Source organism: Stegostoma tigrinum, chromosome 5, assembly GCF_030684315.1.
Source record: "Stegostoma tigrinum isolate sSteTig4 chromosome 5, sSteTig4.hap1, whole genome shotgun sequence".
Lineage (NCBI taxonomy): Eukaryota > Metazoa > Chordata > Chondrichthyes > Orectolobiformes > Stegostomatidae > Stegostoma > Stegostoma tigrinum.
In genome coordinates, this window is record NC_081358.1 from 87,639,209 (window position 1) to 87,655,865 (window position 16,657).

At 38.8% G+C, this 16,657-nt stretch overlaps 1 protein-coding gene across 3 annotated transcripts in view; it reads right to left on the reverse strand.

The window, feature by feature from the left end:
• calb1 (calbindin 1) overlaps positions 1–16,657 on the reverse strand; it is a 73,256-nt gene that overhangs the window by 27,139 nt on the left and 29,460 nt on the right. For all 3 annotated transcript variants that reach the window (XM_059646123.1, XM_059646122.1, XM_048529490.2), the window contains exon 6: positions 6,869–6,946. In XM_059646123.1, coding sequence (XP_059502106.1) covers positions 6,869–6,946 — 78 coding nt within the window. The remainder of the gene's footprint in view (positions 1–6,868; positions 6,947–16,657) is intronic.

Genomic DNA, 16,657 nt, shown 5'->3' on the forward strand with positions numbered 1-16,657 from the left:
AAGGTTGACTTTAGCTGTATAGGTAATCCCCAAACATATGCAAAACAAAAATGACATTTCGTGTTTAACTGCAGCCTGCTTTCCTATGCTCAGGAAGATCATTTGCTGTTTGGAATCCGTGACCTCATGGGCTGACAGAAGTCGAGATTGCAGAAGTTAGTGATTGACAATAATGTCAGCAACTGAGCTATGCTGACAAGCAGGTCTGCACAAAGTGACTGCAGGGTCCATCTTAAAGAAATCAGGCCCTCAGAGTCAGCGCGGGGGCAACATACAAACTAGCTGCAGAGCAGGGAATTCAATCTCTGAGTCAGTTTGGTGTGTGGGCGGCTTCCATTGTTAATCCTTAACCTAGAGGCACACTAAAAGCTGCAAGTGGGATTTCATGTATTACATGGATAATTAAGTACCAGAGAGAAGAAGTCTTAGAAAACTTACACCATGTTAACGTGAACACTATATGTGCTCTTTAACACCTGAGGCAACTTGCTATTTTATTGCACAGAACATGAAGTTTTGTATTTAAGAAACAGATCAACATGAACATTTACATTTGATAATTAACTTAATATAAAGGTAAGAACTTTTATTTAAATATTGTCTCCAATTATAAATGTGTACATTCGAAGTATGTAGTGAACAATCTCCGTTTTATTTGAGATTGGAGCAGTTATTACCAATGCAGTTGTGACTGTATGTCTGTTTTGCGCACTTCCATTTCCCTATCCTTCCATACCTTGCTACTGCTTGTTTATCCTTTTTTTTGTGAGCTCCAAAACCAATGACAAGATTGAGCAACACACTGCACTGATGTTTTCTTTTTACATTCACTGAGAAGTACTGAGTCATATCAGAGTAGATACACAATGTGCAGTGACAACATCCAACCATTTTTCTTCAAGTGCACATAATTTGGATGCTTTCTATATGATGTTTCATTTAAAGTCAGATGCAGGAGTGTTCAAGTTTTTTTTTATATACTCCACTGAAAGGACAAGTTGGAAAATTAACAAAACAAAGTCAATAGTTGTGTACATTTGCACCTTTTTCTTTTGTTAATATACAAGCATTCAAAGAAAGTAGCACGTTATTTTATTTCTTTTGTTTTGCCAACTAAATTATTGTTTTATAATAAACATTTTCATATTGTTCAATTGGAAAAACCTATTAATTTTAAACATACCAATAAGGTGATCATCGTAATCAAGGATTTCTCATCTGAGGCAAAGTTAGTAAAAGGTTCTATTTGGAAAGTTATTGACGAATAACATCATTTAAATCACTTCTATTTAAATTAAATGAAGTGATCAGTTTTGGTTCCATCAAAGAGCAAGGCATAGCAAGGTTTAGGTGAAGGAAAAGATGATCACCAAGAGGATGCCTTATCTCAGAAGGAAAACGTTAGAGGACTGTCATCTTCCCCTTTGGAGAAACATGAGGTTTTCAAAAAGAAGCAAAACACCTGCATAAGTTGATTTGGTTAGGAATGAAAGAATGAAGGAATAACTGTATAAATTAAAGTTAGATTGAATTCCGTATGTACTTCCATTCACAGAGAATTGGTGACTTCCAGAAATGTAAGGAAGAAGTGAACTCTACAGTCCTTCAAAAGATATCTGGATAAGTTCAAGGGAACTGAAAAGATCTCAAGTTATAGAGGAAAGAGAAGGATATCTGCAATTTGTTTTTATAACGAATGGACCTAGAGCTTGTTCATTCTTGTAGGAAATCAGAACAATTTGACAGTATTTTTGGCCCAAAGTTTTCAGTTTTCTTTATTTCGTGCTATATAATGTTTAAGCTATATGTTGATTTTAGCTGATTGTACCAGTAAGACCATTGAAACATGAAATAGTATCCTTTATTTCTGATTGTCACTAAAAAAATGATTTCCTTTAAAAACATCAGTTTCTGTGGATATTGGAACAACAGTCTTTCCTTACCTTTTCCATTGAGAAATAATTTGCACATTAGTGTTGCTATGCTGAGTTATGTTGATATTTCTGGCAGAAGTCAGTGCGTTAGGCTACTCCCTGCATGAACCCTGTGGCATTCCATTCATATTCCATTCATTGAATAATTTCCTTTCATATCATATAGATAATAGGGAATTGGCTCAAAAAGGGCTGGACTGATTTCTATATATTTCTGGATACAAAGTGTTCATGAGCAATACAGAAAGAAAGAAAAGAGAGCAGATTATTGCAGTGCTGGAGAGACAGAATTCCCTAAAACAAAATCAATTTGGCTGATCAATAGCAATCTCAGTCTGTTGTTGAGTGTATTGCAAAAATATAATGGATCAGATTTGCAGAGAAATTATAGAGTGGGAAAGAACTATTAGGTAATGATAATGAGGAGCATCAGTTATCCTAGCAGAAACAAGAAGAAGCTGTTATATAATAAGCACTGATAGGGAAGATTATTCAGAAAAATGTTGTAATTTCCAGCTCAATAAGGAAGCAGGTATTGCTGGATTAGTTCTCGGGAATGAGGTCAGCTAGATTCTTAATGCAACATGTAGGGAACAGTATCATAATGTGAAAAAGAACAGGAGCTATTTGGTGTAAAGATACTCCATGGATGTTGCCAAATCTCCTATCGGCAACATTTTCCACTTATTTCACAAAAACAGTGTGTATTAAAGAGGTCAGGTTCATAATACAATTGTAAACTGGCCTTAATGCTGAAAGTCCAAAGTACAAGCCGAAAGGGTAATAAAAAGGGCAACGGAGATGGTCTGAGAAGAAACAGCCAACCAAATCAAGAAGGTAATTCAAAAGTCTTCAATCAGCATACACTTAATCAAAAAGAGTAGCAAAAGGAGCGGGTAGGCCAATGAAGGGTGCGTGAGAGGCTTAGCAAAGGGACAAAGTATGTGGCTGAGGTATTAAATGAGTATTTCTCATTTGCTTTTCCCAAGGAAGGAGATGCTGTGAAAGTCACAGGGAAAAGAGAAGTTGGTTGAAATACTTGATTGACTAAACGTTGTAAGAGGAACAAAAACAGAAGTTTCTGGAAAAGCTCAGCAGGTCTGGCAGCATCTGTGAAGAAAAAAATCAGAGTTAGTGTTTCGGATCTGGTGCCCCTTCCTCGCAAGAGAGGTGGTGTCAGAAAGGCTGGCTCCTCTTAAAGATGATAAATCAAGAAGAACAGTTTGGGTGCACTGAAAGGTACTGATAGAAGGAAAAGTGGAAGAATGGGCCATAATCTTCCAATCCTCCTGGGTCACAGGAGTGGTGCCAAGGCTACAGAAACTGCAACGTGTTGCAAAATCCAGTTTACTGCAACCTAGTCAGTTTAACATTGGTTGCAAAGTTTTTAGAAATTTTAATTCTGAACGAAGTTAATGATCATTGAGCCAAATGGATTAATTAAGAAAGCCAGCATGGATTTATGAAATAAAAACCAAATGAACTGCAGATGCTGTAAATCAGGAACAAAAACAAAGTTGCTGGAAAAGCTCAGCAGGTCTGGCAGCATCTGTGAAGGAGAAAACAAAGTTAATGTTTCGGGTCCAGTGATCCTTCCTCAGCATTGGGATCAGTTCCGAGGAAGGGTCACCGGACCTGAAATGTTAACTCTGTTTTCTCCTTCACAGATGCTGCCAGACCTGCTGAGCTTTTCCAGCAACTTTGTTTTTGTTGCATGGATTTATGATGGGCAGATTGTATTTAACTACTGGCACAAAATAAAAATACAGCAGATTCTGGAAATTTGAAGTAAAAACAAAAGTGTTGGAAATACACAGAAATTAAGAAGCATCTGTGAAGAGAAACAAATATGGTATTTCAACCCAACCAGTCTACATAACAACCCTGTCAATCATCAACCTGAAACATTAAGTCTAGGCTGAATTTTTTGTTTTTTTTCAACGTAAATCCAAGTTTTTTTAGAAAACCTAGCCCATTAACCTGTATTACCAATCTCGCCTCAACAATTACCTACCCTAACCATATGGCTTCAAACATGCCTAATTTCTTACCATCTCAACAACTCACCATGCAACAGATATCTGCCAAAACATTAGTATCCATTGCATCTGTGACATCTTTAAAAGCCCATTATGCATGTGAATAAGCACTGGCATTCCGAAGACACCCTGCTTGAGTAAAGAGGGTATTTGAATATGTTGGAAAAGATTGATTGTCTGTCTGGAGATTGCTCATTCTCCCCGTGTCTGCGTGCATTTCCTCTGAGTGCTCTGGTTTCCTCCGACAGTCCAAAGAGGTGCAGGTTAGGTGGATTGGCCATGCTAAATTGCAGCGGTCAAGTGGGGAGGTGTCCTCTTCCCATGGACTGGCATAGGAGGCTGTGCCACCAGACCCTGCCAGCCTGATTTGAGGTTGCCGTTTGGGTCAGTGAGATCTCCAAGGTGCAGAGAAATGGCCAGCGATACAGAAAGAAGGTCTCTGCTCTGTCCGGATAAGTGTCACAATCTTCTCTCTTCGACGTCATACTCACTCCTGCACTAACAGCCATGCCACCAGCTGCTACCTCACTCAACGTCCCCTCTCCTATTGCTCTCGTTACAGGAGAGGACTGTAACGAGTAGAGATATCTGAGGAGAGACACCTCACTATGAGCACAGAATCCTGGCATTGGCAGGAGAAGACCAGTATCACTCCTATAGGGATAGTCAAACATCTATGTCTTATCAAAGAGTAAGTAACAAAGTGCATTCCACGGCAATTCTTATATTAATGTTGCTGCCCTTAACTTACTGTGCCAGGACCCTCTGATTGACTGGTACCACCCCCCCCCCACCATAGTCTTCGTGAGGATGACTCTCCTAGTGCGTTTGACATACCTGTTTGCTTGCTGCACATGCAGTGTGTTTGCTATGTAAGATGCTGTCATTTGGAGCAGGTATGAGTCTGTTATAGCACACGGTCATTCTACAAAATATACACTGCCTACACTGCGAACTGCTTAACAGCAAGTCAAACTGCCAGTTTCTGTGACAGCGCTAAAAGGTACAGCAAGGCAAGGCAGGTACCTTCTACACGGTTTGATCTTCAGAAGGGGTGGTGCAGTGGTTAGCATTACTGCCTCACAGTGCCAGGGACCTGGATTCAATTTCAATCCATGGGCGACTGTGTGGAGTTGCACATTCTCCCCGTGTCTGTGTGGGGTTTCCGCATGATGCTCCAGTTTCCTCCCACACTCCATAGATGTGCAGGCTATGGTGGATTGGCCATGCTTAATTGTTCATAATGTCCAGCGATGTGCAGGTAGCTGGATTAGCCATGGGAAATACAGTGTTATAAGAATCGGGTCCGGTGGGGGGGGGGTAAGCCTGAGTGGGATGCTCTTCAGAGAGTTGGTGTGGACTTGTTGGGCTGAATGGCCTGAATGGCCATTTTCTATCATTTTTCATGTTTAACTAACCTACTTTATCATCAATAAAGGTAACAAAGAGCTTTCCTGGGAGTAATGCATTAAATCTAAACTATATGGCCTTCCAGAAAGCAATTCATAAAGCACCATACAATATCTGCTGAAATAATGCCTGTTCAACCAAACATCTCAAATACAAGCTTTGAACATGTGCAGCTTTAGTGTGCTGAATTATATGTGGAAAGATTTGAAAGAACATACTTTATTCTTTTTTCATTAAACAAATTACATCTTAAAAATGATTCTGCATATTTCTACTATTTCTGAATGTGCCAGAATCCCTGGCACACTCCAGGGATTCTGTAAAGGATACTGTGAGTATGCAGTGGGTGCTAAGAGAGCAGCAAACAGTCCTGAAATACAGCTGAATCCAGTCCAGTCTGTCTGCTGGTTGCCTGTGTCAATGCGCAGTAAGTCTTCACAGCAGCTTTTCAATGAGAGTTGCTCGTGCATCCTGCTATGCTGGCCTGAGTTTTCAGAGTGCACTCTCAATGCACATGCAAAGTGTCAGGATGGTCATGCTGCGTTAGTAGATGCCAGACATCAGTATTGATTTGCATGTATTTGCATTTCTGTCAATTATGACCTGAGCTACTGCTTGTTTGGAGCCAATGTGGAGGTTATTCAGAACAAACAGTGAGCCAAATCCACCAGATCACATTTTCCTGAATTTAACTTGTTTGGTGAGTTCTACAAGATTAGAAGCGGAATATTAATGAGGTGAATTGCGCCTTTAACAAGGCATTTAACAAGCATTAATTCTGATCAATTGGTGTCTCACTATTGCCTACTCAGACACCTGCCACGGTGCTTGTGGAAAGCATAAAAGATGGAATGAGATGATCTCAACATCGATTTGGGCCTCACTGCATTTGTCACTCAATTCTGCCACATGTTGTTCAAACTCCTATAAAATGTTGTCCTCTGCTTCTCTCACAAATGCTGCCTGATCTGCTGCATTTTTCAAAGCATTTTCTATCTTTTTTCATGTTTAACTAACCTACTTTATCATCAATAAAGGTAACAAAGAGCTTTCCTGGGAGTAATGCATTAAATCTAAACTATATGGCCTTCCAGAAAGCAATTCATAAAGCACCATACAATATCTGCTGAAATAATGCCTGTTCAACCAAACATCTCAAATACAAGCTTTGAACATGTGCAGCTTTAGTGTGCTGAATTATATGTGGAAAGATTTGAAAGAACATACTTTATTCTTTTTTCATTAAACAAATTACATCTTAAAAATGATTCTGCATATTTCTACTTTGATGCAGTTGCAAAATCAGTAATGTTTCCACAATTAAAATTATGTACGAATTTTCTTCAATAAGTCAAACATTGATATTCAGCCTAATGGATATATCTATCATGTAGGTATTATGTTTCATAACATATACATTTTACAAAAAACTACTTTACTGTCAATAAATATTGCCATAGCAAATTAGTAGAACTTCACTCTTACCGTTGTCAATGTATATTCTTCTAGCTTCACTTCATCAAAAGGCCTATTTGCTTTCTTCAGTAAATCTCGTAGAAAGCTCTGTGAAGGGAGATGACAGCAACACATTACAGTAACAATTTTAAAATTGGTACATGGCATGTGGAAATCTCTGACTAGGCCAGCATGAATTGTCCATATCTATTTGCTCTGGAGAAGCTGATGGTAAGCTGCAGTCTTTGAGGTGTAGTACTGGTTGGAAAGGGCTTTCAGGATATTGACCCAAGAGCAGTGAAGGGATGGTGCTGTAGTTTCAAAGCAGGTTGGTGTGTGGCTTGCAGAGAAATTTGCAGGTTGTGACATTCCCATGCATCAGTTGCTTTTGTCTTTCCAGATGAAATATATAATTCGGTTTTGGAAAATGCTGCCGACGGACTTTGGTGAGTTACTATAGGGCATCTGTAGATAGGACACACTGCTGCAACTGGATATCAGTAACAAAGGAAGTTAATGTTGAAGAAGATGGTATTACAATCCCAGTTGATGTTCATACTGGCCATGTGAGATCTCAGAGCAAATCTGGGCCTGGTAGGAAACTAACTTTGTTTTGTTCACTGGTTCTCATCAGACCAAGCCTACCACTATGTCTTTTAGTGGTGTTTGAGCCACTACTGGTGATGAACATTGAAATTTCCCATCTGGAGTACTTTCTGCACCCTTGCCACTCTCAATGCTGAATTTAAATTACGCCCCTAGAGATGGGAGCATGTGGTATTCAGCAGGAAATGTGCTTGTGCATGTTTAACCTAATATCCCAGGTGTGACATTGTGATCTCATTGGCTGTGTCGAATGTCAATCACAAGTATACTGAGGTCTATTTTTCTGTATAAATATGACTCTTGAAGTAAACATTCTTTATCATTCCATTCTGAACTATAAGCAATAAAATCAAAACCTTGTGTTACGATGTTGGATCTCAATCCTAAACTACTTATAAACATAGTTCTGATTCCAAATTACGTTGTTTCCAAAAAGGAAGACTGCGACAGAAAAATAATTGATTTAAACTCAGTAACTAAAACTTAAAGAACTGCAGATGCTGTAAATCATTGCTGGACCAGCTCAGCAAGTCTGGCAGCATCCGTGAAGAGAAAACAGAGTTAACATTTCGGGTCCGAACTGTATTGAGGAAAGGTCACTGGACCCGAAACGTTAACTCTGATTTCTCTTCAAAGGTGCTGCCAGACTTGCTGAGCTTCTCCAGCAATCTGTAAATTTAGTGAATGTCTGGCAAAGTCCAGTGTTGGGCGAATGGGGTGATGTATATATAAATCGTCAGGAAAACATCAAATAGGGAGAAACATAACAAGAAGTGATAACAAGGGAGCTGACTATCTGTCAATTCTCATGAGAGAGCCACTTCTTGAGGACATGTCATCTCCAGGAATACAGAAGGATGGGATAAAAAGCCAGTTAGAACTCTTCCGGGATGGACTAGCGGAACTGAATGTGTTCCAGGCTAGGTTTGAGTGTCAGTGTGTTGTGCAAATCACATTTGAAGAACTGCCCCATAGGTTCCCCTGTGTTGCAGATAAAGACTCTGAGTGGTACAAACCAGTTATAACAGAATCAGGAAACAACAGACTTTCTCTCACTCGAAATGCTGGAATTTAATCATGGTCAAAACACGTCAGAATTACAGAATCTCAACAAATCCACAAACATGGTATAGTTAAGCTCACTGTCCACCTGTCAACATCAGTGCTACTGACAAAACGGAGTATAATCTACATCCAGCATAACGGCTGTAATGTTCAACTGTCTTTGCAAAGAATTCAGAGACTAGTCCTGAACATATATTTTGCTTAGCTTTTATCTGTTTGGACTCACACTTTATTTAATCTGTGTGTAGGTGGTCTTACTAGTACTTCTTGCTTTTAGCAATTAATGAACTTAACTTCTTGCTAATTGAAGAAAGCATGGTTGATTTGTCTTCATTTAAAATATAAGTTCACTTGCATTTGCGAAAAAAGGGTATCCATAGGGAAGGGATCTTTATCAAATTCACCTTCATGGATCCAGCAAAGGGGCAGCTAATTTGTCCCTCCTCACCCAGGAGCTTAACAGTTTGGGTGTCCTGTTTGGAACCATAATGAATCGAGAAACACTGCCCATGTTTTGGTCGTAATGTTTGTCAAATGCACAGGTAATATGGGATAAACAATAAAAACACTTTGACGTATTTGTAACAAACTAGTTAGCATACAGGCATGAAACTTCTGTTAATTAGTGATTTATTAACCCGTTTAAAATAAATAGCCTATTGAATGCAATAATAAGTTCAGAGAACTGAGCTGATTCATCCCAATTATCATTCCGTGTGATTGCTAGATTCAGGTTAATTTTGCTTCATTACCATGTCATATGCATTGAAGTTCATCAGGGCCTCAATAACTCATGAACTTGTGAAAGATTAAATGCTCCAAGTACAACAGTAAAAACATGTTGTTATAATCAAGATAACACAGCGAGGAGCTCGAGGAACACGGCAGGCCAAGCAGCATGAGAGAAGCAGGAAAGCTGACAACTCGAAATGTCAGCTAACAAGGTGTAGATCTGGATGAAAACTGCAGGCCAAGCAGCTTCGGAGGAGCAGGAAAGCTGACGTTTCGGGCCTAGACCCTTCTTCAAAAAGGGTCTAGGCCCAAAACACCAGCTTTCCTGCTCCTCTGATGCTGCTTGGCCTGTGGAGTTCATCCAGCTCTATACCTTATTATCTCAGATTCTCCAGCATCTGCAGTTCCTACTATCTCTCAAACTCGAAACATCAGCTTTCCTGCTCTCTGATGCTGCCTGGCCTCCTGTGTTCCTCCAGCATCACAATTATCTCTGCCTCCAGCATCAGCAGTTCTTACTATCTCGGAGTTTGTTATAATCTGCTTTGCGGAGTTTATAATCAATGTTAAAACAAGATGTGTATTTGTCCTTTTACCTGAGGATAACCAAATGATTTAATTATAATCTGTCCTGAGGCTTCCAGAATTATACCAAATGCCTTATGTTAAGATTGTGCAAACTTACCATGCAGGAAGTGCCAAATGCAATTTTAGCATAACTTTTCTGCTTTTCAATTCCATCACTCTAGAAGTGAATCTCTGTGTTTTGATGGCTTTTAAAAATAATGTTATCAAACTGTTTTGCAACTCTTACTGATCTGTACCCATGAGTTAATAGTAGGGTCACTAAATTGTACAGAACACAAATGTCAGCTTCTTGAAAGCCGAGAAGTAATTTGACAGTAGATTAATGGCCAATTCTGTTTCCAATGGCAAGCAGTAGTAATCAATATTTCATAAGTTAGTTTGTCACATCACTTAGAGCACATGGTTACCAGATTAAATTCTACATTTGAATTTAAGTTGACAAGAATGACAAACACATGCCATCCAATTCACAACTCTGTCAAGGTGGCATGCAGCAGGTAAGATAGTCATCCTGTGGATTTGGGGCTGCTTTATTTGCACAGGGAAGTGATTAAACTAGGGACAGAAGGCTGAATTGTTTCATTGAGCTTGGGTGGTGTTTCTCCAGGCAGGTTGGAACATGGCTGGCTGTGGAAGGGAGTGTGGCTGCTACAGATCCCAATGTGCCAGGGCATGGGAATGACAGCAGTTCAAGGTCAAAATCCTCCTCTCAAACAGCTTGAGCAATGATGATGCTGCAGAAATTAGTGAGCTGTTTGTGTGCCTTTTAATATGGTACTGAGACTTTGTGAGGTAATGGTGGAGTTAGAGACTACCTGAATGTCTCATTGGCTGTGCTTTGTGGCTGTGCATGGGTGATTGTACATGATCAGCCATCACACCTCAGAGCAGAGATCCTGATTACTTTCCATCCTGCCATTAAGACATTTGCCACTGCAACAAAATTCTGGCCAGCATCCATTTAAACAGATAATTTCAGGGTGTATCTTCTATTCTGGCCAAAATGTCTGACCTGACACTTTACTACATTGTTCATCTGTCTAACACATGCCCATTCCAAGAATTAAATGCCCCCTCATATTTTGTCACAACTCTCTGTGTTGACTACATTTCTCAATGCAGTATCATTGTCAGATTTTGAAATTGTACTTCCCCTTACTGACTCAATATCACATTTATGTTTGAATAGTAGTTGCAGCACTTTCCAATGTTTGCCAATCTGAGTACCCAACTTCAACCCCTACTTTCTGCTTTCTTTTTTATAGCTAGATTATTATCCATTCAGTTACCTGTTCCCTGGCTCCACTTGTTTTTATGTTCGTCATCAGACTATTCTGTGGTATCTTACTGAAGGCCAAGTATATTACACATTAGCATTACCCTTACCAATCCCTTCTGTTACTTCTTCAAAGAATTCAATAAGGTTGGTCACGGATGACCTTCCCTTTTGAAATCTCTGCTGACTACTCTATTGTATTTTCAGCTTCTAGACTTTTTCTATTACATCTTTGAATAAGGGTTCCATTATCACTCCAATTACTAACATTAAACAAATTAAACTGGACTCCACTTGATCTGTCCTATCTCTCATATATAGAAATCACTTTGGCTGCTCACCACTTCTCTGAATCTATTTCCTTTTTTTAATCTATATGTAATTGTGCCTCTGGTTTCGTATCCTTAATATTTGGTCACAAATCCACAAACATTTAGTTTTTTTTCTAAATGAGACTAATCTACTTTATCCACACCACTTTACTTCTGTTCTTCTCATATCACGTTTTTGTCATTGATAAATAATGAAACAGCTTAATTAATTAATATTTTACCATTTTGTTTATCTTGTGCGCTACTGTTACCCTACTTCCATTATGACCTCTTTCTTCTATTTGTCCAGAGATACCTTACTATTTATTATAACTCTGGATAATTTAGTTTGTTTTTGCTTAGTTCTTATTTAGATTATATGTTTAACTCGTGATGTTGCTACATCACCTGGTTCTTTGCTATTGTTTAATGCCTCCAAGTTTAGATATAGTGTAAAATGCAGTACATGCTGATAATTCATCATTACTATTTGCTTATTTTAATGACTTCATTTTTTAAATCATTTTTTAAACTTCAGTTCGATGTTGGAATGGTAGCACCAGACATGTACCTTATTTAAGTGTATTTGTGCCAATGATTTGTTTCAAAAAAAGTACAGGATTAACTCACTATTTTGTCTCAATATTGACCTTTTAATACCTCTCAAAATTTGATTTGCTTTACTCTAGCTACAAAACATTATTATGAGAGCAATAATGTATTCTGAATAATCAAAATATCACAATTGCCAATGCATATAATTTTATTTCTGTCTAAACAGTAGTCCTTTCCTGGATATTTTATTCCTATCAGAAACAGTTTGCATTTGTTTACATTTCTTCCTTAAATTACATTTGTCACCAACTTTCGAGTATATTCATAGCCTATGTAGCTTGTCCTTTTCAACTTTGAAATCTATCATTGTTATTAATAATTACAGATAATTAAATTATGCAATGTAATTATCATCTGTAAATGTAGCCAGTGTGCTTATAATTCATTAATAACTTTCGAAGTAATGTTAAGCAAACAAAAGAGTTTTCACTGTGGGCCTCTGCTGAGACTCCATTCAAAATAATTTACAAAGCTATTGAACTCCTACCTCCCACTGAACACACACTGTTGCTGCCATTTCCATTCTCTTCAGCTTCCCCATTCCTCACTCTGTTTCTGCACCTTGATACATTTACCTGCTAATCACGCATGACCTGAATGTTAACATTATTTCATATTTATACAAGAAGTCTTTAAACTGACCTGTATTTATAACTTTCAAGATATTAACACAACATTGACTTTGTCTCAGAGCCAGTGTCATACCTTGTGATCTGAGGGTATAAGTGTTTCCTACTGCATTTGACTCAGATCACTTGAGGTAGACTACTGGAACCATGTTTCTCTATCATAACCTAAGAGTTTAATATTAGTTCAGTTACTCATGTGCCTGAGGAGTGTAAGGTTTGTATATAACAGCTGTGAAATATGTTTGTTGGATTCTTCAATAGCACAATATCCATGCTTAATTTCTTATATAATGGGAGACAACATAAACATTGCTTCATTGGGAAATGTCCTGTTGAGGGCAAATACACACAAAATAAACCATAAAAATCTAAGAAGGCCATTTAGAAAATTGAATTTGTGTCAGACAAAAAAAGAGCTATTGAAGCTGATTCCTCTTTCTAGCATAAAACGGTTTGAAGCTGAATGAACACAGCAGACCAAACAGCATCAGAGGACCAGGAAGGCTCCCAAAAATGGTAAGTTTTTCCCAAAAGGAAGGTTTGACATTACGGGTCAAGACCCTTCTTCAGAAATGAGGGAGGGGAAGAGGATTCTGAAATAAGCAGGGAGAGAGGGGTAGGCGGATAGAAGATGGATAAAGGAGAAGATAGGTGGAGAGGAGTCAGACAGGTCAAAGAGGCGGGAGTGTAGCCAGTGAAGGCGAATGCAGGTGGGGCGTTAGGGAGGGGTAGGTCGGTCCAGGGAGGATGGGCAGGTCAAGGAGGCGGGATGAGGTTAGTGGGTAGGAGATGGGCATGGGGCTTGAAGTGGGAGGAGGGAATAGGAGTGAGGAAGAACAGGTTAGGAAGGCAGGGACAAGCTGGGCTGGTTTTTGGGATGTGGTCGGGGGAGGGGAGATTTTGAAGCTTGCGAAGTCCACATTGATACCATTGGGCTGCAGGGTTCCCAAGCGGAATATGAGTTGCTGTTCCTGCATCTTTCAGGTGGTGTCATTGTGGCACTGCAGGAGGGCCAGGATGGACATGTCGTCTGAGGAGTAGGGTAGGGGGTGGAGTTGAAATAATTCGCGACTGGGAGGTGTAGTTAGACCGCTTTGCGAAACACCTATGCTCAATTTGCAACAAACAACTAAACCTCCCAGTCGTGAACCATTTCAACCACCACAGCCCCCACCCCCAGACGACATGTCCATCTTGGACTTCCTGCATTGCCACAATGATGCCACCCGAAAGATGCAGGAACAGCATCTCATATTTTACTTGGGAACATTGAAGGAACAATGTGGACTTCCTCCCACGTCAAGCCCCACCCCCATCTCCTACCCACTAACCTCATCCCACCTCCTTGACCTGTCCATCCTCCCTGGACCGACTCATCCCCTCCCTAACTCCCCACCTACATTCACCTTCACTGGCTCCACTGCCACCTCTTTGACCTATCTGTCTCCTCGCTACCTATCTTCTCCTTTATCCATCTTCTATCCGCCTCCCCCTCTCTCCCTATTTATTTCAGAATGCCCTTCCCCTCCCCCATTTCTGAAGAAGGGTCTCGACCCGAAACGTCAAACTTTCCTGCTCCTCTGATGCTGTTTGGCCTGCTGTGTTCATCCAGCTCCACACTGTTATCTCAGATTCTCCAGCATTGGCAGTTCCTACTTCATCTTTCTAGCAGTTTGTCCCTAGCCCGGTAGGTTATGGTATTTCCCCCTCGCCTCGTAAATTATGCATTTGAATCACTTTTTATGTGAGATTAGGGTACCTGCTTCCTGCTCCATTTCAACTCCACAATGTTTTTGGTGAATAAAATTCTCCTCAACATCTCTCAAGTTGTTTACTTCCAATCTATGCTGCTCAGCTAATGACGAAGAGAAATAGATCCTTGTTATCCATTCTAAGTACATTTATACACTTCAATTAAATCTCCCCTCAGTTCCTCAATTCCAGAAGAACCAACTGCAACCTTCCCAATAAAGTTATTCAATTAATACTTTTCCTGTAATATAATGACCTGAAATGTACACAGAACACTGTCTAACCAGTGTTTTGTATAGTTTTCAGCAAAACCACACCAATCTTATGTTTTATGTCTCAACTAATATAGCAAAGTACATTTGAGACCTTCTTAAATAATTTATCTACCAGTCTGGCCACAAGTTCCACCCAGCTCCACGTTTATTTTCTCAGATTGTTCTCAAACTGCCCTATTTGACTCCTCCATTTTCCAAAGACTGCCTATTTCTATCTCTTTAATGTCTTTGCCTATATTACTGAAAACTTCAGGAGTAACTATATAATGTACTGTTTACTGACCTCCCATTTTCTACATTACAAAACTCTCCTTTCCATATCCTCTCAACCTACCATTGGTAATCACGCTTTAAGCTATTAGGTCCTTTACATGAATACCAACTCAAATTCCCTCCCTCTCTTTCAAGTTCTATTTGAAATCAATCTCTGTAATCAATGTGTTTATCAGTCTTCAGCAGCATCCATTTCTGTCCGGATAAGATTCTCTGAACATTGAGTTTTTTTTTAAATAAGCATGCATAAATGTGCATTGTTCATATAGAATTCCAATTGTTCGTGTAGGTTTGAAACAGGCGAAGCTCCAGTCCCCAGCCTTGAGAAGTTCCAGTTAACATCTCACCTTGGCCTAACATTACATTCCTAATCAGCATTTGATACATTTTTCTTCGTTAATGCTGACACATTTTGCCAAAGAAATCTCCTGAGTTTTGCATAAGTCTTTCATGCAGCACAATACTGAAAGATTTCCAGACTATCATCTACCCTAGATGCCCTCTGATTTCTTTTTGTACTTCCACTTCTGTAACACTCAACACATTTTGCAGATGATTTACTGTCACGTGTACTCAAGTACAGAAGTACAAGAGCACAGTAAAAAGTGTATAATGTTGCCACACAAAGCACAATCTTAGGTACAAAGGTACCTTGGTACAAAACTTGGGTACAAGTAGTCACATAGAGAAACAAATTTAAAAGTAAAGCATTACCTTTGTTCTTAGTATAAGTAGATAAATATGGATAAAAATAAATAAAGTTAAAAGTCAACATCACATTCCTTCCTAGTATTATGTGGAAAAATAAAGGAATAAAGGTAAAAGTCCAACAGTCTTTCTTAAGTACACTTGATATGGATCCTTTAACAGAGAAGAATATCCTAAAGCAATTATTAACAATATAATCAAAATAAACAGAAAGCAAAAGAGATATTAGGATGGTGAATGGAAGCTTCATGGAAGAGATAGGTTTTGAATATTGCTATAAACGAAGAAAAGAATATAAGAGAGATGGGTCTTAGAATGGGAAATGGGGTATGAGGCCTAGGTGACTGAAGCCAAAAACACTATTGATATAGAAAAAGGGCTGATCTCAGTCTGAGGAAAAGTGAATCTGGGTGCTTGTGATGATATGACACATCTGGAGATTACAGGGAAAAAGACAGATGAGAATTTGAAAAGATTTGAACACAAGGATAAGAATTAAATAGTTCTAATCAAGTTATTTTTAAGATAATTCAAATGAGCAAGATTGCAGTGATCGTTTCATGGTTATTTCCTTTAAAAAAAGCAGTTACACTTAAGCTCATAGATTTCTAAGAATTCCACTGAATGCTTAAGCTATTTAGAAGATATTTCAGACTGTCTTAACTATTTCCAGTGCAACAATTTCATTGTACCCTCATTGTTACCAACAATATTTTTAAAATATTAACATCCATTATAATCACAGTTTAAAACAGAATCTCTTCTTACCCATGCATTGTAAATATTCAGTTAATGGGTTTAAATTTATTGACCTAAATTAAGTGTATTATTTAGAAGTATGACTACTGTTTAATTTCTAGCATTCATGTTTAATAAACTTTAATTTACCAACTGCAGTTGGGGAAGAGATGGAAAATAATTTTTTCTCAGTCTTTATCAAAGAAATTGTGAACTTTATGAAAATAGAAGGTTGACAGTGAAAGAAAATG